This window comes from Photinus pyralis, unplaced genomic scaffold (assembly GCF_008802855.1).
Source record: "Photinus pyralis isolate 1611_PpyrPB1 unplaced genomic scaffold, Ppyr1.3 Ppyr1.4_LG1, whole genome shotgun sequence".
Lineage (NCBI taxonomy): Eukaryota > Metazoa > Arthropoda > Insecta > Coleoptera > Lampyridae > Photinus > Photinus pyralis.
The window spans coordinates 24,493,786-24,519,973 of record NW_022170249.1 but is presented as its reverse complement, the minus strand read 5'-3'; the positions used below and the strand labels follow the sequence as shown (position 1 = coordinate 24,519,973).

General features: G+C 38.2%; 1 protein-coding gene across 1 annotated transcript; it reads right to left on the bottom strand.

Annotated features, from left to right (window-relative positions):
* Positions 1 to 132: 132 nt before the first annotated feature.
* On the bottom strand, positions 133 to 25,762 carry LOC116166952 (anoctamin-8). The gene is made up of 18 exons (XM_031482178.1): positions 25,215 to 25,762; positions 24,919 to 25,162; positions 23,260 to 23,501; positions 22,643 to 22,759; positions 22,492 to 22,598; positions 22,257 to 22,442; positions 22,054 to 22,206; positions 21,872 to 22,007; positions 21,612 to 21,667; positions 9,800 to 9,874; positions 9,493 to 9,747; positions 9,224 to 9,421; positions 9,037 to 9,168; positions 8,544 to 8,987; positions 8,384 to 8,497; positions 8,029 to 8,212; positions 3,206 to 3,423; positions 133 to 3,159 (listed from the first exon to the last, which is right to left on the bottom strand). Exons 1-18 carry the CDS (start codon positions 25,315 to 25,317, stop codon positions 3,100 to 3,102), a joined length of 3,024 nt encoding a protein of 1,007 aa, XP_031338038.1. The 5' UTR covers positions 25,318 to 25,762; the 3' UTR covers positions 133 to 3,099.
* Positions 25,763 to 26,188: the final 426 nt, after the last annotated feature.

Below are 26,188 nucleotides of genomic sequence, written 5' to 3'. Positions count from 1 at the left end.
AACTCTCCAGGACCTCTGACGGTAAAACAAAGAACTATTGTAATAAAGCGCTAAAGTGATGAGAAATCTACTACAGAAATTAACTTACCTCATCAAGAATATGGATTTGTAAGAAAATAACGTTACAAACAATTGTTTACAAACACTTTATTTTGAATCAACAAGCTTACACGTAAGCAACATTTATGTGTAGATACAGTGAGTAACAAAATAAGACACAAAATACAAAAAAATATTCAACACTTATTTTGTTTCACACTGTGCAGTGGCAACAAGTTCAAGGCAGGCATTTACTGGAGTAATTACAATAGCGTGTATTTTTAATAATCTAATACTTAATAACAGGTATGTATTACGTTCACAAAAATACTCTGCAGTCTTAATTCTGTTATATATAACTAATTATGAAACATTCATAGTATAAATGCTTATGTCTATTAGTGTATAAATTAAAAGTGCTAAATTACAAAAACCAAAATCACAACGCACAGTGTTTATTGTGACTTCAAACGTAGATAAGGGCTAACAGAACGTAACGGCTACTTAAGAATACGTTAGAATATGTTGACATTGTGCGCTCAGTAAGTATTTTGTACAAGTGCACATTATACTCATCGTTTATTGCCTTAAAAATAATTTCGAAGTCGATTATACACAATTTGGACGAAATTAAGTTGTTCAAAAACACAAACTTTCCAACACGTGTAGCAAAAATATGTGCATTTAACTGATTTGATAGTTTACAAAAATAAATGCGTAGCAAAATATATGAGATTAAGCAAATGTAAGTTTCATGGCATTGTTTTAGGCCACTGCTCATAATATTTATACCCTAAATATATAAAAGCTACACTTACATTTTGTTACTAAATAAATAATTCTAGAGACAAACTGACTATACATAACTGAGTTCCAGAAAAGCTTACTGCCGTTATTAATTAATCTATTTACTTACTATAGTCATTGACACTTTTTGGTATCTGTAAACTAATTTAACTATACCTTTTGAACGCCATACGAAAAGAAATCGTTGAGCTTTTCCCTCTCACGTTTTATTACCATCATCAGCGCCTCTCATAAATTATAGTTAAGTTCCAACGGTTTTTCAAAAATCACCTTATTAATATAATTCTAAACTCTAATGATATCTCATAACATTTGCTTGTGCTCTCGAGTCGTAATATAGACCTGACTTGGTTACATTCGAGCAATCGAAAAACTATTATGAAACCTAATTCTAAGTCACTATAAATTAGTTGTGGTTGTTAGGCTGTGCAAATCTACTGCATTTTTAAATCGGATGTGCAGTGTTGCGTAAATAATTTTCAATACCGCTATTTGAATATTAAAAAAGAAATTACGAAGCTTACTAACAGTCGTGAAACCTGTGTGACCCTTTCGAATTTATATTTTGGTCAATGTACTGCTTCATAGCGAACGTGAACAAAAGTATGTCTGGCGATAACAAAACGTATCGCGAGCGCGGTTGTCATAATATCTTCAAACTTTCCGTTCTGTTTAAACCCAGCACGTGACGGAAATGCAGATTTTCTATTGGTTGTTGGGGAACGCCAGTCGAGGTCATTTGCGTTCAGAAATAAGATCCTTTTCGGCTTTTCTCACGGGCGAAATTCAGATGGCGAAAGTGGTGGGATAGCGAGAGATTCCGCGAGTCGAGGGATTCCTGCTCGATTTCGCTAGGCGAAACGTACCATTTGGGAAGTGAATATTCCCCACGTCAATAACTGCAGTTATTTTAAAAATTTTGATTTGTATCAAGCAGTGGTCGGTTATTTTTAGGAATTTGCATGAGAGATCTTCTTCGAAATATTTTTAATATTCCTAAAGCAATCGGCCCACGAAAATTATTTGTATGAAACCAATTTTGTATTGTATTTATTGATAATAATCGAATCTACACAAAGCATTTGGGGTATTAGTTAAGTGTTTGCCAGTAGAGGTTCAATTTTATTTTGTGCAAGAGGGGTCTTTAACCCTTGTAATTGCAACTAAGCCAGTTACACATTTGGCGCCTGGGACTACTGGATAGTATAAATAAAAACAATATACTATCAAAAATTCCTGGTGCCTCATGTAATGAAAATTGTAGCAAAAACTGCTCTCTAATCCTCGTGTTCGTAATCAATGGTCCAACATACACAGGTTTCAACGAGCTTATAATTGGAGGTGTTACTTAATGGTACATACTTACTTTAATGAGTGATTCTTAGCTGCGTCCAAAACACTAGGTCGATATACAGGGTGATGAAATTAAATTTAATAATTCCACAAAGTAATACCCGATATACAATATAATATATAATATACAATGAAGATTAAGCCCCCTTATGAATATTTCGTAGAAACAAATTGGAAGACTGCCATTTGTATAGTGGAATTCGAAGTTGAAAACTGCTCGTTTGACTTGCACAATAAAAAATGAAATGTCAAATTCTATCGAATTTTGTAATGCTATATTTACACTTGCGTACAAGGTGAATCGACACCATAGGACTCACCCTGTAGATTGGACTTTGTTGGGATGTTTCTTTTCTATATCAAAATTCTCTATTCCTAGCATTCGGAAATTAAGCCCTACTCGAACGCACTTTAAAAAAATAAACTTTGAATATTTTAAATTGCAAACTAGTAATGCGCACTATTTTAGTTAATGTAGTCAGGTACATTTAGAAAAACAGGCTTATTTATACATTGCCAGTACTTCTCTCTACGGTACGAGCAACATTCAAGGCCAGTTTCAAGTATAAAAGAACATTCAAGAATGCGTATGCGCATCTACCGATGGGAAACAGTCTCCCTTTCACAGCTGAGCTTCACTAAATACGAAAAAAACAGCACAAATAGATGGCGCCATCTGCAAAGTATTTGTGTTTTTTGTTTGTTACCTTTAACTTCCAGTAATTTAGACGTATACGTGCTAACTGTATATCACATTTAGAATTTCAAAAACAACCGTCATTTTTGATAAGATAGATTTGCCAGCCTTTTCTACTCCTACTTTAATAGTTAGGGTTACAGTATCCTATAAAATAAATTCAATAAATAGAAAATATGTATAAGGGGGGAGGTTTAGTGTGGCTACAAAGTTCCGGTTTGATTAGGTCGTTGGTTTCGTCGCAAGTCTTCGACTTGTATGAGCTAAAACACGCTTGATATTGACCAATAACGATAAAAAAAGCCTTACCTTTTCTATAGGTATACATGAAAGTTCACCGCCGACACTAGGAGGTGGCGGTGGTGGATGGGAAGCGGTGGGCGTGACTGCCGGTTTATTCGCCTTTTCCTGCGCCTCTCTCGCTCTTCGTTCCTTAAGCTTAAGCGAAAAGATCGCCACCGATCTTGCACGTTTCATTAGGCTCTGTTTCACTCTGGTTTTCTTCGCCGCTAATTCCTCGGCAGAAGCTTGAAAATAAGGATTTTCATTTACCTTTTAAATTTCACTTAATTACAGTCGGTCAAATGTTCAAAACAAATGAAATGATGTACAGTATGTTCCAACTAACGTCGGCACTATTGCTATCATAATTACACACCGGTTCAACTCACTTTGACCTCTGTACACCAAGTAATGAAAGTCACTGAAGGTCATTAGATCGTGGTTGGTGTCTAAACCAACGTCACTGCCTAAATACACAAAAATTGGATAGTGCTTCAAAAACATTAACAGAAATAAACACCTACGTTCGAGCGTTTGCTTAATATGGGAGTTGAAAGGAATGGCTATCTTTTAACTTTTAAAGAAAGCGTTCGGGTAAGTAGAGAAAAGGTAGAAATTTGCAATTTAAGCGAGCTTAGTAAAAAAGGTGCAATTTGGTTGTTCAATGAGTGGAGGGTTACTAAAAATGCACGCATTCGAACCCCAATATGGCGACTGGAACCAACGACCAATCAAAAACGAGATACCCGTCGGTTACACAGTCACTGCCACTGTTTTTCCATTCTGATCACCCGTTATTCCGAAGACTCTGCAAGAGCTTCATGCTGAGGAATCACCAAGATGAAGCAGCTAGCTAGGAGATATGTCTATTGGAAATGGTAAACTGATGTTCATTTAACCCCTATCACCGGCCTACGTTCCCGTGGACACTCGGTCTCGAGTACTGTCATTTATCGTTCGCTTGTAGTAGACCGACAGCTTAAGGGCTCAGTCAACGAGAAGAGCGAGTATACACATAAAACATAAGCCTAACCTTATGGAAGAAAGTGGCTCATTAGGAAACATACGCGGGGTTTGGGAAGTAGATCCCTCCACAGTATCTTTTCTAATTTTCGAGTTATAACGCAAACTTAAATTTTTTTAAATGGCAACCATGGTTGGTTGTGACATTTTTTAAAAGTGCATTTTTTTCTGTTTGCAGTGATATAAGGTTCATTGTACTTACTTTGACAAATAAACATGAATTTTCTTTGAGGCCTTCAATAATGAGCGGTATTTTGTTGTTTTATTGTTTTCCATGGCATGATACGATTTACTTTTAATAGTGCATTGAATATGATCATTAATTTAACTTTCATAGTAAATTTTCGAAAATGTGCCACAATTTATATTATTACCTATCTCACTCGATATTGTTTTCCATGGCAAACTCTTTTTATTTACCTCTCAATAATACGAAAATTCCTGCAGTTCGTTTAGCAAGCCTTATATCAATATAAAGAGAAAAATTTGTCCTTTCCAAAAATGTCAAAGCGAACTATGACTATGTACCATTAAAAAAAATTAAAGTTTGTATCATAACTAAAAAATTGTAAAATATAGAAGGAAAATAGTATATTCATGATACTAAGCATTTAAATGTCTAAAACTTTTATTCGTATCATTTTGTCGTATTTCTAATACTAACGATTCTACAACAATTAAAAGAAAAATCACTAAATTTGTTTTTCGCTCATATCTAGTAAACTGTGGATTTTTTTCAAAAAACAAAAGCATATCTTAAATAAACTGTTAAAACAACAACTCTTCCTCATTTAACCGAATCGCTATGTCTTATGGTTTCCGCAATTCCAATGCTTAAAATGAAAAAAAACTCACCCTGTATATAATAATCAAGCATGCCATAAAAATAAGTGAACATGAAAAACCCAACATTTGTGCTATTTTTATTAATTACATACACTTGAAATCGGGGCTCTGTGGATCGGCGTCATTGATTTATCAATCAAGTTCAGACATACTGTGAAACACTACAGCATTTATCAAGTGTGCGAAATCGATAAAAAAACTCAGACAATATGTATAAATAAAATATAAAAATATAAATTTCAACGATCTATTCCCTGCATCACCATTCCATCTGAAATACTAATAAGCATAATTGACTGTAACATATAATATACAGGGTGGCCAAATAAGAATGCGTTCTGCCTCGTTCAAAGCTAAAATCATTCATTTTTCGAATAATTCATTTAAGTCTATAAAAACTGGAGAATAAATTTGATAGTAAAAACATAGACAAATATCTTGGTTTTTCCACTTTTTATATTTTAATCTGAAATAAGTTCTAATTTACATAATCGTGAATATGAAAAAAAAATGAAACGAATATCACTGACTGGATGACATTAGGAGTTAAATTAAATTTGCTTTGTAGTCAAATGTTTTTACTTATTTTCCAGTTTTTGTACTTAAAATAAATTGTTTCAAAAATAAATTAATCGACATGGTTTTCGTTTTGGACGAGATAGAAAAAAATTGCCTTTTTTTGCATGGCCACCTCACTATTATCTCAATTACATATAACATATTTAAGATTAGAATATAAAACCCAGGAAAACCAAGACATTATTATCAAACGTTGAAGGTTTTTGGAGGAGGTAAGGAAAAATATACACATTAAAAAAAGTGAGATTTTTCAATATGAAGTTTTGCAACTTTGGACCTACCAAAAAAACACCCTGTAAGCTATATGTTTAATGTTTCATAGTAGATGTATTTATTTAACTTTTACTTAACCCAGGATAAAAGATACAAAACCTGGAATCAAAATTTAAGTAATAATTTTGACAATATACTGACGCTTGCAAATGCCCAATTTTTCTTAAAAATCGAATTATCTTTAAAACTACTAGCTTTTCGGATATTAACCATATAATAAAAAAGACGTACAATTACACGTAGAATTCAAAAATGCATTCAAATACAGGAGGTTCTATTTAAAAAAATGTCCCATTTGGGCGCCCTACTTTGCGGGCGCACCCTGTATAATTCCAAATATTTTTAAAATGTGGAGAATATTCAACCATATCATAATACAAAAGCACTCTATCTTCAAGGCATTAAGTTACTCCCCGCAATCGTTGACTCACCCTGTACAACAAAACCTTCTGAATAAATGGGGCGAAATTAATATCAATACAGTGAAACATTGGCATTTTATTCCTTTGTATACTCACGATGTCGGGTGTTACTTTTGCGAAATTGCTGGAGGTTTGCTTGGATTCGAGATACATCCACCAAACTTTACATTCATCACGCTACCAATGTGGTGCAAAAAGACAACTGTACCATCGAAGGGGTCCGTTTCCCTATTTCTAAAGGAAGCGACATTTTCAAAGGAGAAGTAATTTGTATAAAGTAGTGGTCGGTGTTTAGGAACTTGCATATTAAATTTGTGTGAAGTAATTCTAATATTCTTAAAGGAATCGACCCATGAGAATAAAAAATTTTTATACAAGAGAATTTCAACCCTTGTAAATCGAATTATCTTTAAAACTACGAGCTTTTCGGATATTAACCATATAATAAAAAAGACGTACAATTACACGCAGAATTCAAAAATGCATTCAAATACAGGGGGTTCTATTTAAAAAAATGTACCATTTTGGCGCCCTACTTTGTGGACGCACCCTGTATAATTCCAAATATTTTTAAAATGTGGAGAATATTTAACCATATCAGAATACAAAAGCACTCTATCCAAAAATCTCATCTTCAAGGCATTAGTTACTCCGCGCAATCGTTGACTCACCCTGTACATAATGGAAAACTTCATCGAACGAAAAAAAACTTGTCACCCAGGGCCACAGGGCACAGACTCCTGATTTCAAGTGTATGTTCTATAATGCTGTGCGCGCGAGTTTCGACTTCAGAAGCAGTGTTGGGTATATCTTTTTTACCGCATTACAAAACAATTGAAAAAATACACTGTTTTCTGTCTGTCTGTCTTTATTGTAGTGTGTGTTGTTTATCTGATACATGGATCAAACGAAAGCTTATAAATATAAAGTCAAGAGGTGAACCCTCCATGCCCCCTAAACAATCGCACGCTCTAAAAGTACTCATATCTAGAAAAGAATAAGAAAATTGAACTATTTTTTTTAATAAACGATAGGGAACTCAAAATGTTCACCAGCTCCTAAAATATGTATATAGGTGGCAAACCTTGATCGCGCCCCCGGCGCCAACGTACTATGCTACGCCACTGCTAATTACTACTATCACAGACAATGACCTGAAAAGCGCACTACTGCAGAAGTAGGTACGGCCTATAAGTTGTCGATGTAATACGAACAAATTCTGGCTGTAAATAAAAAGTGGCGCCATCTATATTTCATTGTAATTTTTTAGGGACAAATCACAGTACAGGCGTGAGGTTTCTTCTCTCTCTCTCTTATTCAAGGACAGTAGGTAAAGAATGCAGATCTATGACCTTCAGTAACTTTGTGAGTTAGTTCAGAAAAGAACCCACGTCTATGACCGTCAGTGACATTGAGTTCAGGAACGACTCCCCCCCATTATTTGATCTTCAGCGACATTGGTTTTTATTTAAACAACCACAATCGAATGACCTTCAGTAACATTAAATGTATCTTTTCTTTTGTTGGAACTTCGGGTTCCAGTCCAAACCAATTAAAGAATACTTTATAAAACCCTAAAAGTCCTAGAGGCAGCACACTCTTGCAAACTATTAAAGGATGCTCCTAAACTTTAAAGGTATGATAATAGGTCATTAAGGGTATGTTTCTTAGAATGATTACCATCAAATTAAATTGGTGTGGACTTACTTTTCACTTGATCATCTGCCTCCTGACTAGATATACTTCGAGTGCTATCACTTAAATTAGGATCCGCCTGTACCGGTTTCGGACGTAACGGAACATTATTGGTACTACTGCCGCTCGGCGACCTAGGCCTGGGGGGCCAAATTGGACTACTGCGTAACAAATCCGAATCCGAACTGGACGCGTCCTGAAAGCGTAAACTTATCAGTTACCTGTCAAGAGCCTCGCAACTATACTTGTTTAATTTATTGTTTTTTTTTTTTTTGGTTTACATAATTTCATTGTTATTTTTAAGAAAAAGTTACAACATTAAAATATTACAAATAAAATTGTTAAAAAAAAAAATTTAGCAACTTACCTTAGACGTAATACAATCTGTGCTTCGGTGAATGTCACCACTTTCCTCCTTTAATTTGCGCGTCCATTCGGCACCGCCACTCGGCCCGATGGTTAAATGATGGCTGGGTTCTCCCTAAAACTTAATATGAAAGACCGATAATCCTGAAACGTCGATATACCTCCACGGGAACCCACTCTCTCGATTTCCTAGGTTTAAATGGTGGTATTTCTTGGATGCTATCGGGTGTAATTGATAATGGATTATGGTGGGGGAGATTTTTATTAACAGCAGGTACCGTTGAAGTAGGTGTCGGAATGGGTTCCGCACTGGGAGTAGGACCGACAGGTCTCGAGTCAATAATTTCTTTTAGAATTTCCGATTCCAATTTTAACCTCTCTTCCAGTTTCTCGGGCCCGTCTTCTTTGCCATGAACGTGACTGGGCGACACGGAGAATCTCCCTATTAGTTTTGTCATGGCGTCATCCGGCGACGGAGTTGCCGTTACGGATACTCGACTTATTTCTCTACGAGCCCACTCAATTTTCGCCATCTCTGTGGCCAACCAAGACGGCATATCAGGTATCGCGCACGTTATTAAAAAATGTATACATAACATTATATGCTAAAATTCGAGAAAATTACAACCTAGCAGTCCTTTAACAAAGACTTACTTCTAGTGCAACAATTAGAAGAATAGTTTGAGTGGCAGTCATATCAGGAAACATTCGATGTACTTGACCAGAGAGACCGATAAGAGCACAATTTACTAGCACAGCCATAATTCCCATATATTCCATGCAATTCTACAACGAGGTAGGTACGAATAACACCGACTGGCAACACTGGATCAACGCTTACCTGCCAAGTACCGATGTTCGGAACTCTTTGACCGAACGGACGCTGACATATATAACCAAGCTTGAATGCGTCGCTTCGTATCTCAATAAAATTATTTAACAGAGCGCACAGCGCCGCTGGAGGGAACGCGGACGAAAACAGAATTACATAACCCAACTGTATCATCATTTCTAAATGGTCGGCAAATGTTCCGTCGTACTGTAACGAAAGCGAATATTCCCTTTAGTTATTTATTTATTTTTTATTTATGCAATAATAGGTAAACATACCTTAAAAAATGAGCTTTCCAGTTCAGCTTGACTAATACTTCTCTTAAACGTTTTCTGCGAATTAGTCTCCTTAGCCTCGCCATTTCCCTCAGACTCGTCAATAACACCTGGTGGTGAACGAGTAGTGGTAGGAGTTAAGACTCCCCATAGATCGAAACTCATTTTGGCCAGCCGCATATGTTCCAACATGTAAGGCCACGCCGACTCTTTCAAATTACCGATTACTTGCCGCGCGATGAGAAGCGCTGCCAGTTGCTAGAAATTTAACGGGTTTGTAACGTGGGAGAGGCTCACGACGGCTACTAACCTCTTTCAAACGCGCCTGATCTTGTAGATAAAAAGCGATGTAGAATAACGACAGAAAGGAGTTTACAAATTGGAACTGGAAAAAATTAAAGTTATTGGCACAAGCATCAGTTTGGTACAAATTTTAAATGCTCAAACAAATTAAGAAGCAAATGAACACTTTATAAGCCTGCTGCAGAAAATAAGTAAAACTTGAGCTTCTAACGTGCAACAAAAAGTCATGCGCAAAATTGAACACTCAGTTCCCAAGGCAGTGCAATTGTAAATTACAGAAATGTGCTTTCACTAAATTTTCTGTTGCAATATCAGTATAAAAAGTAGCTTTTGGGAACATCTTCCGATAGCACAAACCTGACTCACAACCGAACACAAAAGGTTAGAGGGAACTTTTCTCTGGGACCAAATGTTTATCCGAGCCAATGTCTTACACTGAAGAACTTTGTAATTTTCATATTTTATCTTACACCACAGAATTGCACCAATATCTATTGCTCACACACCATGAAGCGGTATATGTGTAAATTTTCCTATGTTAAAGCAAATTCAAATTTGAAAATAGAACATTTAAAAACGACAAAGAGACTTCCCCTTACAGTACCCCCTCCAGTTTTTTAAAACGAAGACAACCTGGCGCTATTTGAAAAAAACAACAAAAATAAACGGACACTTTCCCTAAGTTGACTGGTCTAACTTAACAACAACACAATTATAAACTGACTTGAAAGTCCCAACAAACTAATCTAAAAATCCTGAACCTAAAAAATGATGGCGTTCCAGACTACTGGAAAGACCATAAAAATTATAAAATAGAACTATATTCGCTTCACTTCTAAACATATATTCTTTTAAGTTCATTATATACAGTGCGTTCAAGCTAAGAGGGGTCACCTCAGTATCTCTTTCATTTGGTGAGATACAACGACTAGTAGTGGTACAGCCGGACAGACCAATAAAGTACGGACAATAGCGTACAAACTTTGGGTACAAACCTTGGATATCACTGCGTCAACTAACACTAACACGCTTCGATGGTACAACTGACTTTTTGCACCGCCCTAGTAACGTTACCTTAGCGATACATGCAAGGTGTGGTGAAAAAAAAAGTTCGTATGAATCGCGAATCCAACCAAACCAGCGAAAGTAATATTCAAGATAGTGATTATGCACAGAAATAAAATACCAATGTTCCTCTGTGTTGATATCAATTTTGTTCAATTTACTAACTATGTAATGTTGCAGGTAAAATTCACCCATTAACTAAATTATATAATTAAACACTACTTAACGACGCGATTGAAAAAATCGTATCAACGTTCTTATTTAGAATTTTTCACTGAAAATAAAGCTCATAAAATCTTACCGCTACTAGGTAAACTTAATATGCTGAATGTATTTTTAAGAATACCTGCAAAAGTTTGTAATAATTTGGAAAGAATTTCAGGGAATTTTAACTTTGAATAATGCTAGTAGCTAAATAGCCTCTGAAAGACCTACAGGAAGCATTAGACAGCTTCTCTGAAGTTTAGACAATTTGTAAATTGTAACTCGAGAAACTCTAAAAATCCTCAAAAAATATGTAAACATTTTGTGAAGAACTGGATTCTGGATTACGATAGGAAGGTGGACAGGGTCCACGCGCACCTAGGCCCCAAATACGGGCCCTTTATACTACCTCCCTGACTAGAGTTGTCATAACCCTCAACGTCACTCAGGTCATCCCACACAAGATATATCCTAAAAAAGGCAATTGCTTAATCGCCTTCCCCAGAATTTGAGAGCGGCCCACCACAATACCTCTGCTATTCAACAACCACTTATTTTTAAGACGCAAGGATTCCAGAGTGACCTGCTCTCTCACATTAAAATGGTGGCGTAAAACCATTTCTATTCTTTTGTAGGTTATTTTGTTAAAAGCCCGTTCTACGTCTATGAATACTCCCAGTATGGACTGATTATAGTCCAGCGATCCCTCAATCCGCCCTATGACGCAGTGCAGAGCCGACTCTGCAGATCTTCCCTTGGGAAGTAACGGAATTAGCACCGTATCCCTTATATATCTGTCGTACAGTCTTTCAAGTATCTTAAGAAAGAAAGGCAACAAACTGGTTGGGCGAAATGCTTTAGGCGTAGAGGCAAGTTTGGGGATAAAGACAATTTTTATCTCCCTCTCCCTCTTTAGGTATGTATCTGAAAAGCGCTACAGCCCATATACAGTGCTATTTATTAAGAAGTAGACATAGGGATTTACGTCATTATTTTTTCTTATGACTTTAAATGACAAAATTTCTTCTGAATTCGTAATTGTATGTAACAAAAGAACTTTTTAGAACAAATAAAGATCTGGCTGTCATATTAATTAATTTGAATATTGTTGCTTTGGCTTCCGTATTTCTATTTTCGTTCGTGTGTGATGTATTCAACTGAAGAAAAAGTTGATACTGTCAATTGGCATAGTGCCGGTAACAGTTTAAGGGAGGGGCGTAGAGATTTATTTTCTGTTAAGTCAAAGCAACAATGTTCAAACTAATTAATATGACAGCCAGATGTTTATTTGTTTTAATAGTTATTTACATAAAAGTCGAGGAAAATGACACATTACTGGCGAGGGGGCTGAGTACTTTAATTTCCGAGTCAAGTAATGTCATTTTACTGACGAGTTTTGTATTAAATCTGACCCGACATCGTATTTTAATATAACATTTCAATTTGTAGTATATAAAACTGTTGATTAATGTCAGTCTGTCAGTGATGACAGGAGAGACATTATAAATGTCACAAATGCGGCCGATGAAGTGACGATGCGGCCTGTAAAGTGACAGGTGCGGCCAGTAAAGTGACACGCGGCAGGAAACGTAGTCTGCTCTGCCTCTGTTATGGAAACTCATATTTCCTGACAGAAAGTAGGCATGAAAATAAAGGTTTCAGGACGATTTTGGGTAAAAAGATTTTGTCTTTTGAAAGTAGACATAGGGAACAACAATGTACATAAATCCCTATGTCTACTTCTAAATAAATATCACTGTATATTCTCATTAGGTAGATGACAATAACATGTAGTCCTGGTGATTTGCATGCTGAGAAGGATTTCAAGGCTCAGGTCACCTTCGCCACATCCACCATCTGACTGACCTGACCATCTAGTGCGAATAATGGGGGTTATCTCTGACCAGTTGGAGTAGCCTGCTGTGATGGTTTCGGGAAAGTGGGCATCACTTAGTACCTCGGCTATCTCCGAGAGGTTGTTCGTGTAGGAACCATCCCCTTGTATGAACCATCCCCTTGTATGGGGCTAGCTGGGTTAAAATATGAACCATTTGTTAGAATTTTATTTAGGCGGGATGCCGAGGAGGTAGATTCTATATAACTGCAATAATAATAATGCAAATTTGAGCTCACCTAACCACTAGTGAAGCAGCTTCGAAAAATCACAATTATCACACACGCATAGTACATGCTAACTCTTTCAAACTTTAATGTCGTCGGCCGAAAACCCGCTTTACAACTCGGATCTCGAAACGCACACTTTTAGTAAAAACGTACACGCTGTTATTTGTTATCGGCTTTTATTTTAAGACATATTTTTGTTCACGTTCGCTAAGAATCGGTATACGTGTAAATTTTTAAATTTTTAAGTGTTGAAGAAAGCTTTAAGAAAATTCTGCAGATTTAAAATGGAAAAGAAGACTCTGGGAAGATTCTAAACAGATTTGGAGAATATTAAAAAGAGATGAAGAGTCGAATCCTGCAAGGCGATATCTCAACAATTCCCGTTCCCGAGGAATGGCACCCTACCAGGCGCGTCCCCAGGTGGCGGATAGGGGAACGGCCTAAGCGAATGAGTGTACTTACGATGACGCGCAGGTTAATGCTAGGAGTAAGGCTGCTCGTTACTTATGAAACAGTGACTGGTAGCAACAAAAGAGAGCATTGCGGACGGCTACCCCGCCCAGCTGTCGTGTCCCAAAGCCGGGTCAAACAACCGGCTTGAACCTCAGAATACGGCGCCGCTCCATTGTATTAGGTCGCCTTACACGTATGCAGGGGGCACCGCACCCGTGGACATTTCTTTCCCCCTTACTTATGGGATTTATATACCAGGAAAAACAAAAATAGCCAACTACTCCCGGAGCACCTGGTAATGGAGAGCCTAAACACCTCTCCGGGGCAACGCGCCGTAATAGTCTAAGAGCTGGCTACGGAAAAAAGTGGCTGATTTTTTTGTGTACAGTATCCTGATACATAGTAAAGTAGAAAGTCATGTCTGCCAGCGAGATCACGTGGCTTAAAGTTGGGAGGGGCGGTCAAATATGTCAAATTTTAATAAAACTACCTATCTTCCGACTATATGTACCTCTGGTGCCTTTATTTTGAATCTTTCGCAAAAAATGGATGAGACTTTTTTGTACATTCATTTAGGCGGTTAAGTGGCGCTTGGAAGTGCAGAATTCCTGGGCAAAGGTGTCTCTTCCACACAGCCGTGAAAGACCAACCTCAAGGGAGGCTGGTAGTTTTCGGCATTGAGGAAGAGGACCAGACTAACCTAATCGCCAAGGGGGGAAGACTCAGTTATGGGTTTTCCTCTCTGAAAGTGAGGGTTAGTAACCCTGCCGAACCAGAGGTGGGGAGTACGTTAGTACAACCACCAAAACATCACCAACAGGCGCCACATGAGCAACTGCAAAAACCTACGGAAAAATCACCGCCCAGGCTGCCAAGGCAATCTGTGGTCGATGCACTTCTTTGACACACGGCAAGAAAAACCTAGAACATGTATTTATGTCCCTAGCCACTTTAAAGCTCTTCTGCTGCCACACCTGTGTGGACGTGATATCACGACCATACAGTTAAGCTGTGACATGCAAGGAAAAGCTCAAGTAGTAATAGCGTCAGTTTATCTCCCGGGAGATTCTGTCAACCTACCTCCCAGTAACGAGATGGTAGAACTGATAGAACACTGTGAGAAAAACACCTCATTATAGGGCGCGACTCAAACGCTCACCATACTATATGGGGGAGCGCTAACGTCAACCCTAGGGGTAAATCATTACTCGAATATTTGACAAGCACTAATCTAGAGATTCTCAATCAGGGCAGTGAACCTACGTTCATAACTTCCCGAAGCCAGACTGTAATCGATCTCAGTCTGGCATCATCGAGTATCTCGGATCATATAAAGAACTGGCAAGTCACTTCTGAAGCGACTATGTCAGATCATAGACTAATTTCATTTGAAATTGACTGTAAAGGAACCGTTCAAAAGGGCTATCGCAACCCCAAGGTAACGGATATTCCCCTTTACAAACATCTCCTTGGAGAAAAACTTAGAGAGCACCCCTTCGGGGGACGTCTCTCTGATCCTGCCGACATACAGGACGTAGTAGATCTCCTTACCAACTCTATTGTGGAGTCATTTGAACAGGCGTGTCCTCTGAGAACTGCCAAGACTCCCTATAACCATCCTTGGTGGTGTAGGGCGCTCGAAAAGCAGAAAACTCGATTGGGCAAACTGTTTAATAAGGCAAGGAAGAGCAAAGCTGCAGCCGACTGGAGAGCCTACAAGGCAAACCTAAGGCTATACAAGAAGGACATTAGAAGGCGTCAGAGAGGCATGGAGGGATTTCTGTAGCTCTATAGAATCCACCTCCTCGGTATCTCGCCTAAATAAAATCCTTACCAAAGATTCATACCACAACCCAGCTAGCCTCAGAAGAGAGGATGGTTCCTATACGGACAACCTCACAGAGACAGCTGAGGTACTAAGAGACGCTCACTTTCCTGGAGCCACCACCACGCCTTACCCCAACTGGCCTGAGACAATCCCTTTCACTTCCACGGAGAATGACTGGGCGGTTGCCTGTCAGGTGGTGGACGTGGCGAGGGTGACCTGGGCGGTGAAATCGTTCTCAGCATACAAGTCACCCGGTTTGGACGGCATAATACCGGCTCTCCTGCAATGGGGACTGGATGTTATTGCTACCTACCTAGTGGGAATATATACAGGCTGTATCGCTTTCAGATACATACCTAAACAATGGAGGGAGATAAAAATTGTTTTTATCCCCAAACCTGGAAAAGGTGATTACTCCACACCTAAAGCATATCGTCCAATCAGCTTGATGTCTTTTCTTCTTAAGACACTTGAAAGACTGTGCGATAGATACATAAGGGATACGGCGCTAACACGGTTTCCGCTGCATCCTAACCAACACGCATACTGCCCAGGAAGATCTACGGAATCAGCCCTGCACTGCGTTGTAGGGCAGATTGAGAGATCGCTGCACTATAAAGAGTCCGCACTGGGAGTATTCATAGATATAGAAGGGGCTTTCGACAAAACAACCTTCGATTCAATAGAAATGGCTCTATGTCACCACGGCGTACCGAACGTCATACGAGGCTGGATTGCGCAGCTGCTGAATCTCAGAGCAGTGCACATCAGCGTTGGCGACGAAACACTAAGGTGCACAGTAGTGAGAGGATGCCCCCAAGGTGGGGTGTTATCACCACTTCTGTGGAACTTGACTGTAAACAGGCTCCTCTGTCGCCTTAATGACAGTGGGTACTATACGCTGGGGTATGCGGATGATATATCCATACTTATAACCGGCAAATTTGAGGCTACTTTATGCAGACTGATGCAATCAGCTCTTACAGTAACCGAAGAATGGTGTAGGGAACACTCCTTGTCCATCAACCCGACAAAAACGGAGCTAGTTCTCTTCACAAGAAAAAGAAAGGTAGAGGGTATTCGAGCTCCCCTGCTATTCCAAAAACACCTCCAATTTTCAGAGTCAGTGAAATATCTAGGAATCACACTCGACAAAAAACTGAATTGGAGCAAACATATCCACCTTAAAGCCGAAAAAGCAAATAGGGCTTTCTGGCAAAGTCGCCGCGCTATTGGCAAACTTTGGGGACCATCCCCGAAGGCTGTCCTGTGGCTGTACACTGCCGTGATTAGACCTATGTTCTGTTATGGAGCAATTGTCTGGTGGCCTAGAACCAGACTCTCCACAACTGTAGCACTCCTTAATCATGTGCAAAGACTAGCGTGCCTTGCCTGCACAGGCGCGATGCGAACGACCCCCACAGCCGTCATGGAGGCCCTCTTGGATCTGCCTCCACTAGATCTCCACGTGAGAGAGCAGGCCATTCTGGCATTCCTGCGTCTGAAAAATAAGGGGTTGTTGAATAGCAGAGGCATTGAGGGGGGCCACTCCCGAATTCTGGGCGAGGCGATCAAGCGTCTGCCTATCCTAGAGGGGAGATCGGACTCACTCACTCCTCAATTCATATTAGGGAAAAACTATCACATCTTCTTTGATGAGAATATGGCATCCCAACCAGATATATTCATCTTCACGGATGGATCTAAGACAATGGAAGGTACAGGCACTGGTATTTACTCCAAAGAACTGAACTTCCATATCACCCAACCACTAGGTAAACTTCCTACTGTATTCCAGTCAGAGTTGGTAGGATTAACGCTTAGTGCAAGAACAGTTCTTATGCATAACATAAAGAACAAAACTATCAGAATCTCAAGTGACAGCAGGGCTGCCTTGCAGTCACTTGGTCACTGTAAAATTACCTCTAGGATGGTTTCCGAATGTCACCACGTACTAGAGCAAGTAGCAAGCAGCAACACCCTTGAGCTCGTAGGGGTCAAAGGGCATGCTGGAACGGAAGGTAATGAGAAAGCCGATAAATTAGCCCGACTGGCCTCAAAACAGGCGTTTTATGGTCCAGAGCCGGCTCTTCCACTTACAGTTAAAACTGTAAACAACCTAATAACTCAAGACACCCAAACCCAGCACAGAGCTAGGTGGAACTTGATGTTAGATTGTCGCCATGCCAGAGAAGCCTTCAGAGAACCATCTCGTAGCTTGGCGCGTTTTTGTACAGGGCTATCAAGGAAGAACCTGAGGTTACTCATGGGCATACTTTCTGGGCACTGTAAACTAAACAAGCACATGCACTGCATGGGTTTGGTGGAATCACCACATACTCTGTGAATGTCCCGCTCTAGTCCAACTGAGACGATCCATGTTGGGGGAATCCTGGCCGGACATGGCTACGATTAGAGCCGCCTCCCCTTCCAGCGTCCTAAGGTTCATCTCACGTGTGGGATGGCGTGAGTGATGTTGAGGGGTCGGGCGACCCTAGTCAGGCAAGTAGTACAAAGGGCCTGAATTTGAGGCCTAAGTACGCGTGGACACTGTTCACCCTCCTATCGTAATCCAGAATAGGCACATCTTTTTTACATTTAACGTTTTTCGCTATGTGGCTTACTTTCTGAGAAAAGTGCAAATTTAGAAAAATTATAAAATGAATAGGTTTAACTGTTCAATTTAAAATTTCTCAAAAACTAAAGAACTCATAAAGAAATTGTTATGGACTTTTTTGTGCCACATTAGCCATTGTATGCGAAAAAATTACAAACATTTTTTAAGCCGTTATGACCCATTTAAACTTTTAACACCCTCAAAAACCCTGAAGATGGTAACGGACCGAAACCAAAATAGGCGATTCCCTATGCAATCCTATAAACATTCCAAACTTCATAAAAATCGGTTCAGGCGTTTTTGAGTTATCGTGTTCACAAGAAACGAACCACATACACACAGTTTAAAAGGGCCATAAGAAAAAAATTTTTGTAATCATTTTTTCACACACTGACAAATGTGGCATACAAAACTCTACAAAAAAGTCCATTACAGGTTTTTTGTGAATTTCTTTAGTTTTTCATAAATTCTAAAGCGAAAAGTTAAATTATTTATTATATAATTTTTTTAAATTTGCACTTTTCTCAAAATGAAAACACCATAGCGGAAAATGTTAAATACAAAAAAGATGTGTCTTAATGAACTGTACTAAAAAGTCTTATCCATTTTTTGCGAAAGATTCAAAATAAAAGCACCAGAGGTAAATATAGTCGGAAGATAGGTAGTTTTATTAAAATTTGACATATTTGTACACCCCTCCCAACCTTAAGCCAAGGGATCTCGCTGGCAAACATGACTTTTTTTATTTCACTATGTATGAGGATACTTTACACAAAAAATCAGCAATGTAGCGATAAGTCACTTTTTTCCGTAGCCAGCTGTCCGTCTATAAGCTAAACAAGATGAAGCAGAATCCAGGGGGCTCTACACAACCTGGCCTCGCATCTGCTGAGGTGGGACCTGAGACCAACCCAGCTAGCAATTGAGGTGTCATTCGACGTCGATTCGACTTCAAATAAGTAACGACACCAATTTCAATAAGTGCAGTATAACATAAATTCGACGTCGAATCGACTTAAGTGGTGTTTTTTGACACGTCGATTCGATGTGAGAAATAAGTTAAATAGGTGTGATTTAACTAATAGGTGTTAGGTGTCTAGACACCTTATTAGGTAATTTTCTACGTCGGCGACGTGGCGGATTACTTATTTTCTACATGTCGTTTTGAACTTATAACCATACTTCATTATTATCCTCTCTTTTTAAAGAATAGTACCTACAGTTAATAAGAATACTGTTATGAACTTTATGGCTGGCGTCATATCAGGCAAATTACCTATTATATGTAAAATATTGAATATGTTTAATTTCATGATTGCTATGTAGAAATATTTCGTGCGAATGCATTTTCTATGACAAACATATATCTTCTGCCTTCAAAAAACACAAAGCCCCTCTGAAATAACTATTATAAAAATAATAAAAAAATAATTATTCGTTTTTCATTTTTATAGTTGTACATTTTTGACAGTTTCAGTATTTTATGCAAACATACAATCATTAATAATACCTAAATATAATTAGATTTTAATTGTATAATACATATTTATTCATTACTGCTAAAAAACATGTATGATGATATTTCGGCCGTCTACGCTAGCCAATAAATATGTCTGCCTTCTCGTTATATTAATCTAATAAGTAGAATACCCTAATTTGCACCTATATTTTCGACCTCATGTTTCAAATTGGTGAAGAACAATCTACTTTTGATAACTATTACCTAATTGGTGTACAATATTACCAATTTTTATACACCTAATTGTAACAAATTCATGTAAATACCGTATTATATACTTATTGGTGGTCTGTTTAAGTATACCTAATACGTGTAATCGCAACTAAGTATGTTGGGAATTCGACCTAACTAACTAAACCAACCTATTAAGTGTAAGTCCAACACCAAACTCCACCTACGTTCACTAAATCGACACCTATTAGGAGCGCATGTAACTTCTTTTGGTAGATTAATACACCTGTTAGCAACACAACTTATGATTGTAACCTGCTACCAGGGATTCACAACCTATTACCTATTGTTTAGGTCGACATTGATACCTACTATTATCTCTTCACCCAACAGATGCAGTAAAGCTCCTCCCAAAAAAATCCCGCCAAATTTAAATGAACATTTTTAATTGGCCGAATTTTCAAAACTTGTAACACACGCAACTATTTGCTTCCAATAATTATAATTGCCATATCTGAATTGACATCCTTAACCTCAAACCTGTCACTGCGTTTTGTATTTGTCTTGCCTCAATTTGCCGTTAATTTCATTTATACGAACAAAATAATCTTTCTGAACTTAATAAACAATTTGAAACTATGTACTGCTGTGTGTTCAAAGATCAATATTCAAAACATAACACTTTATAACTTCGTCGTACAATGTGACATGCGATTTTAAATTTCCCGGTTTTTATAATTTTGTGACTGTGAAACGGGTCTGTTATTACATTGGCCCAAATTTATTGGGAGTGGCTTAACTGCATCTGTTGGGTGAACAGATTATAGTTGAAACAGACCGGCACTTTCGCGCCATTATTTTACTCGAGTGAAATATATTTATTTTGGTGAAATGCTACTAAATAGGTGATTTGTCGTTTCGACCAATAAGTCGAAAAAACTTAATGGTGAAATATTCAAGTCATTTCAACCTATTGGTCGAAATGTAAGTAACTGTATTCTCTTATTAGGTGTCTATGAAATTTTCTTGTATTCCTATTTAGTCATTTTGTCGACTTTGGCCTATATCTCCTATTAGGTTATATTTATGACGTGAACAAAGTTACCTAATAAGTCATGGAACGAATATATTACTAATTAGGTAACAATCGTCCCTTTAGTTGGGTTACAAATTGGCACAAATAAGGTCCTTCTACCTACTGCTCCTATTAGGTGATACAAAGTTAGGTATATGCCACTCCTTAATTGGTATTTTTAACTACCTCACCTATTAGATGACCATTTACCACTACCATAGTTTGATGCATCCTAATAAGTGTTTATTTCACCAATATGTCACCAGTGCCTAATAGGTAACATATTTATTATTACCTATTCAACATAAACATTACATAATTTCCACCTACTTTGGTCGAATTTCTTTTGCCTCAGGTTGCCGACACCTAAATTGTTAGCTGGGAAAGATCATCATCAAAGCGGCTATAGTCAATTTGACAAAGTTTATTTTGAAAATATCAAAGGATAAAAAGTATGTAACAAACTGCAACAAAAAAAACTTTAAAGTACTAACTTCATGCAAGAAAAATGATGAACTAGTAAAAAAAACGATACTCTCTTCTTACATTTTTCGACGTAAGAAAATAATACCTACCTTCACGTTTCGTTCCTTCCAACAGGAATCGTACAAACAACTCATGCATATGATGATGCTATATTTGGTAGCAATTTGCACGTTAATAAAATGCGACAAGTTGTTGTTAAAAGCAGTGCGAGTGTAATTTAGAATTGCACTATTTGCCTATAATTGAGTGTACAAGTAAAAGTTAGTAAAATACACACCAAGGCCACTTTGCCGATGAGATGATTTTCATACTTCGTCTCAAGTCGATAGTTCTCTAGCAGCGTGATAAAAACATTGTTAAAACAACAACTAACCAAACTATTAGACTACACACGTACGCACACTATGTTCGCTAAAGTTTTAATTTCGTTCTAATTATGAATATTCTATAACAGAATAAGTTGAACGAGAAGGGCACATAGACATGCGTAGAATGTTATGATTGTCACTATTGCGCTCTCAATATCATAATACGTACCCTTGTCGTTAAGCCATATTGCAATTTTAAAGTAGGCCTCGTCCATTACGGAGATCACGACCGCCAACATCACTTTTGGCACATAACCTAACCACAACGGTAAACCTCTGGCGTACAACTGTCCGTCCCACCAATCCTGAAACAGGAAGCTACATCTTCCCCCTTCCCCAAGTCATAGTCACCTGTATTTGTAAAGAAACTATCATCACAATAAAGACTGCGCAAAGACATATAGCAATTATAGGCACTGAAACAAAGTATCTATAAACATGTCGACGCCACGCTGGCTGCGATGGCTCTAGACGACCGGTAACAGGACTAGGTTGTAAAATTCCCTACAGTTAGCCACCATTACCATCATTTCTGCTACACAAAGTAGACGTACCCTATACAATGGCCTAGGATTCGCTAGCAAATCCGCCCTCTCGTCTAGAGTTCCCCACCGAAAAGCAAGCTCGGCGGAGTAACGTTTCCAAGCTTGTAGATACACGGTCGCCCACACAACGTTGAATATCGAAAACAAAACGTATCCGACATCTTGCAGGTGCTGATGTTTCCCATTACAGCAGAGCTAAAACAAGTCTCATTAATTAACAGGGAATTAACGAAAAAAAACTAACCCAGAAGAGGAATCCGACAACGGCCGGTACACTTAACACCATAGTATAGTGCCCCAACCAAGCGAAGTACATTCCGATCTTCACGCCGAAATATTCACATATCTCATCTAAAGGCCAGAGGTTAGCGGTGGAAATTGAAATGGAATTTTACCTAACGGTTGCTGCGATCGTATGTCCCTGACCCAAATGTTCTGCAGACGTTCCAAGGTTTGCGGGTCGTGTAACGGAAACACTTGGGATATAACGCCGGCGAGCAAGCATCTCGGTACTAGAAGTAAATTCTCTCAAGAAACTGGTCTTTGACTCTATGACACTTAGAAATGATTTGTAATTAAAGGCCGCCATTTTTGTTGTTGCGAATATTCGGAAAATTTCGAGAATATTCGGGAATTTTCAAAAACAAAATTTGGATCTGTTATTTACATATTCAAAAACACCCAGACCCCAAATTTGAGATCAGAACCTTGTGCGCACATCTATTTAAGAAAGCGCCATCTTACGGTGGAAATTTTGAAACAAATTTTACTACCTGAATCAGACAGTGACAGACCGAACAAACTTTGTATTTCTTATGGCCGTTTGCACCGACAAATTTAAGCGCTAGCTTAGCTTAAAATCCATGACAACCATTGTCTCAATAATCATTCCCATGGCTATGCTTAAGCTAAGCTAGCGCTTAAATTTGTTGGTGCAAACGGCCATTATGGAAAAACAAATTGTAAATTTGGGAGTCACTACTGAGCTCATTAATTACTAACTGAATCTTACTGATAGGTTGGCCCTCTAGCAATGTTACGTCCGGAACAACATTCAAATCGGATATGTTCGCTCGGATACTCTCCAACAACCTCAAAACCAGCCACTGCCTCTCCTGACTGGTAAAGAATGTCTCTTCGTTATCAGCATTGACGAATGAATGCAAATCGCGTACAGTAAACTCTTTCAAACCTCCACCTCTAATTGAGAGCACTTGTTTTGGTAGGTGAAAATCTTCTGCCGCTTTTAGAAGCCTGAAATCAACACAAATATCTAAAAAAAAATGGGAGTACTAACAAGGTCTTTTATACGAAATGATTATAATTTTTCCAGTGCTAGTGTCAGTCATCAAGACAATAAGCGGCAACGTTTCAACTTCCATCAAAAACAAACACAACGATTAACATCCACCACAAAAAAAGCCACGATTCACGTCTTCCTGTACTATTTTAAACATTCTACCCGCTCTGTGTCCGCCTTTCCTCTACGTGAAACCGTCTTCGAAATTAAATTATTAAACTAATTCGCTTACGCAGCGATAACAAATTTCTTATCGCAACGACCGGATTTAAATGAGATAACTTTAACAAAACATTATTTCGAAAAGTCCCTAATCTTTCTAAATGAACAATAAAATAAATTACTACATGATTATTTAAACAAAATCACATTGCCATGATCGAAATTGTGTTCAATCTCAATTAGCGAGCACATTTATATTTAAAAATAAATTAAATTAAACACATACAGGGTGACCCAACACTACTGTAGGTCCTGAAAGCAAATAAAATGTCCGCATGACGGAATTTTTCACAACAATACATTAAAATATATCTCAGAAAGGAAGAGCCTGTAGTCCGGGATTATTCCAAAACTCTAAATGCACCATTTGGTTTTAGAATTAACAAAATTTGAAAATGGGGACGCCAAATCACGGGACAAATTTGATCATCCCACAGTAGACTGCAAAGCTTGTTCTCTACTGCAGCTGGGATACCTACCTGCAAGTTTCCACTGCCGAAATCTCAGCCCCCACATTTTGTAAAATTCTCCCACAAGTGTTTACTTGCATGATATTAAAATCTTACGCTTCACATGATACCAAGTAAAATCACCGCAATAATCTAAAAATCTAAAGTCACTAAATATAGAAATTACCGCAATCCATTGGGCTCGTGTGTTAGAGAGAGAACGCATGATTTTTGCCCAAAAATGGCGGAAGTTCCCAGATTCTAGTAACTTTAATGTTAGAGATTGTTCCACCTGTTTGGAAATATCTGTATATATTTTTATAAAACATGACAGTACTATGAAGTTAGGTTATAAAAAATGACAGCTAGTCAGATTTTATTTGTCAATTTTTTTAAGTTTGCAGCAAATTTGCCCAAAAATGGCGGATGATTGCGGTACTTTCTATATCTAGTGACTTTATAAAAATCCCTCTCGGGGCTCCACTCTTAGACCATATAGTACATGGACTGCTATTAGCCCTATGCTTTCAATACAAAATGGGTGGTCATGGATAGAGGGCACTGTAGTCATGGGTATGTGAATCTCAGAGTAAACTAAAGTCGTTTAAACACCACTCAAGGGGAGCAAATCCGGTAATTTTCGTACCAAATCAATATTGCACAAAAATGATAACACCAACTCAATATTTCTACTACTTACAATGTAAATGGCGCAGTTAAGTAAAAGGCGCTACTCTGTGTAGACGCATGGTGTCGAACATGAACAGTAAGGCCCGATGACTGCCGTAAACGCGATAACAACCATAATAAAATAGAATCCTGAGTTCCTGTAGGAAAAACTACAACCACATCACAATTTGGTGTTGATACTCGTTTTAACCACAGCCTTTTTGGAGACAAAAAGTAACCGGCACAAGGAATTTTTCTTTTGAGTAACTCCGAGGCTAAAAAAAGCACAGAATCAATACATTACCCCCTCATTTGTTCATTAACCACCTTGTTCAATTGTTTCTTGTGCACGTTCCACAAATTTTCTGTGCCTTAAATTTCTACCCTCGTTTATTTCTGGCTCTACGAAAACGTCCTCTTCTGATGCCATTTTTTTCCCTTGCGAGCGCCAATTTTCGTTTAACAGCACAACAAAAGATCAATCTTGTGAATGATAAATATATTAACTTTAACAAACGTTTCCATTAAAAACACACCACAACTTCTCATAGGCCATTTACGTGCCCAGTGGCTACGACGACTTGGTTAAAGAAAACGAAAAGAAGTCATTTGTTTTGTAAGTCAACAACAGAGATAAACATAGTTTTTACAACACAAAGTCCTCAAGATCAAATCGTCGCATCTCACTCGCTCACGTTGCGTACTAGTTGAATTCGTCGTATGTCGCTTGATTTTGACCGTTCAATAGTTCTACGACTCCGTCAGGGGCGTAGTTAAGGGGGGGTGCTGTGCCCCAATGCCGAAATTGAGTTGGTTGTAGATTAAATAAGCTTTCAAAAGTACTTTAAGGGGTATTTTATATTTTGATATACAGGGTGATCATTTTTGGGGCCTCGTCATGAGCACCAATGTTGGTTCAATTTTTGGCTAAGTACAGGTGCTGTTGGCTCTTATTTAAACTTTTATGGTACTTCCAACTATCACCCGTATACCAGATATGAAATTAAAAATCTTTTCATCCTCCCACCTTTTTTTTGCTATATTTTTGTGTAGTATGATATACATTTTGGCTTTATATGGTTTAGAAGCCCATGGCTAGAGCTGCCAAAGAAGGGTTCACTCCAGATCAACAAACGAACGGCATCGTCGTTTGCTCAGCAATCAAGCGCAGTCATCAGTCCAGTACCACAGGAATCCAAAGAGGCATGTCAGCAACTGCACTTGACGCTTTGCTAAACCTACCACACCACACCCATAGAGATCTTCCAGATTTGAGAATATTTATATGCGTAGATTACTTA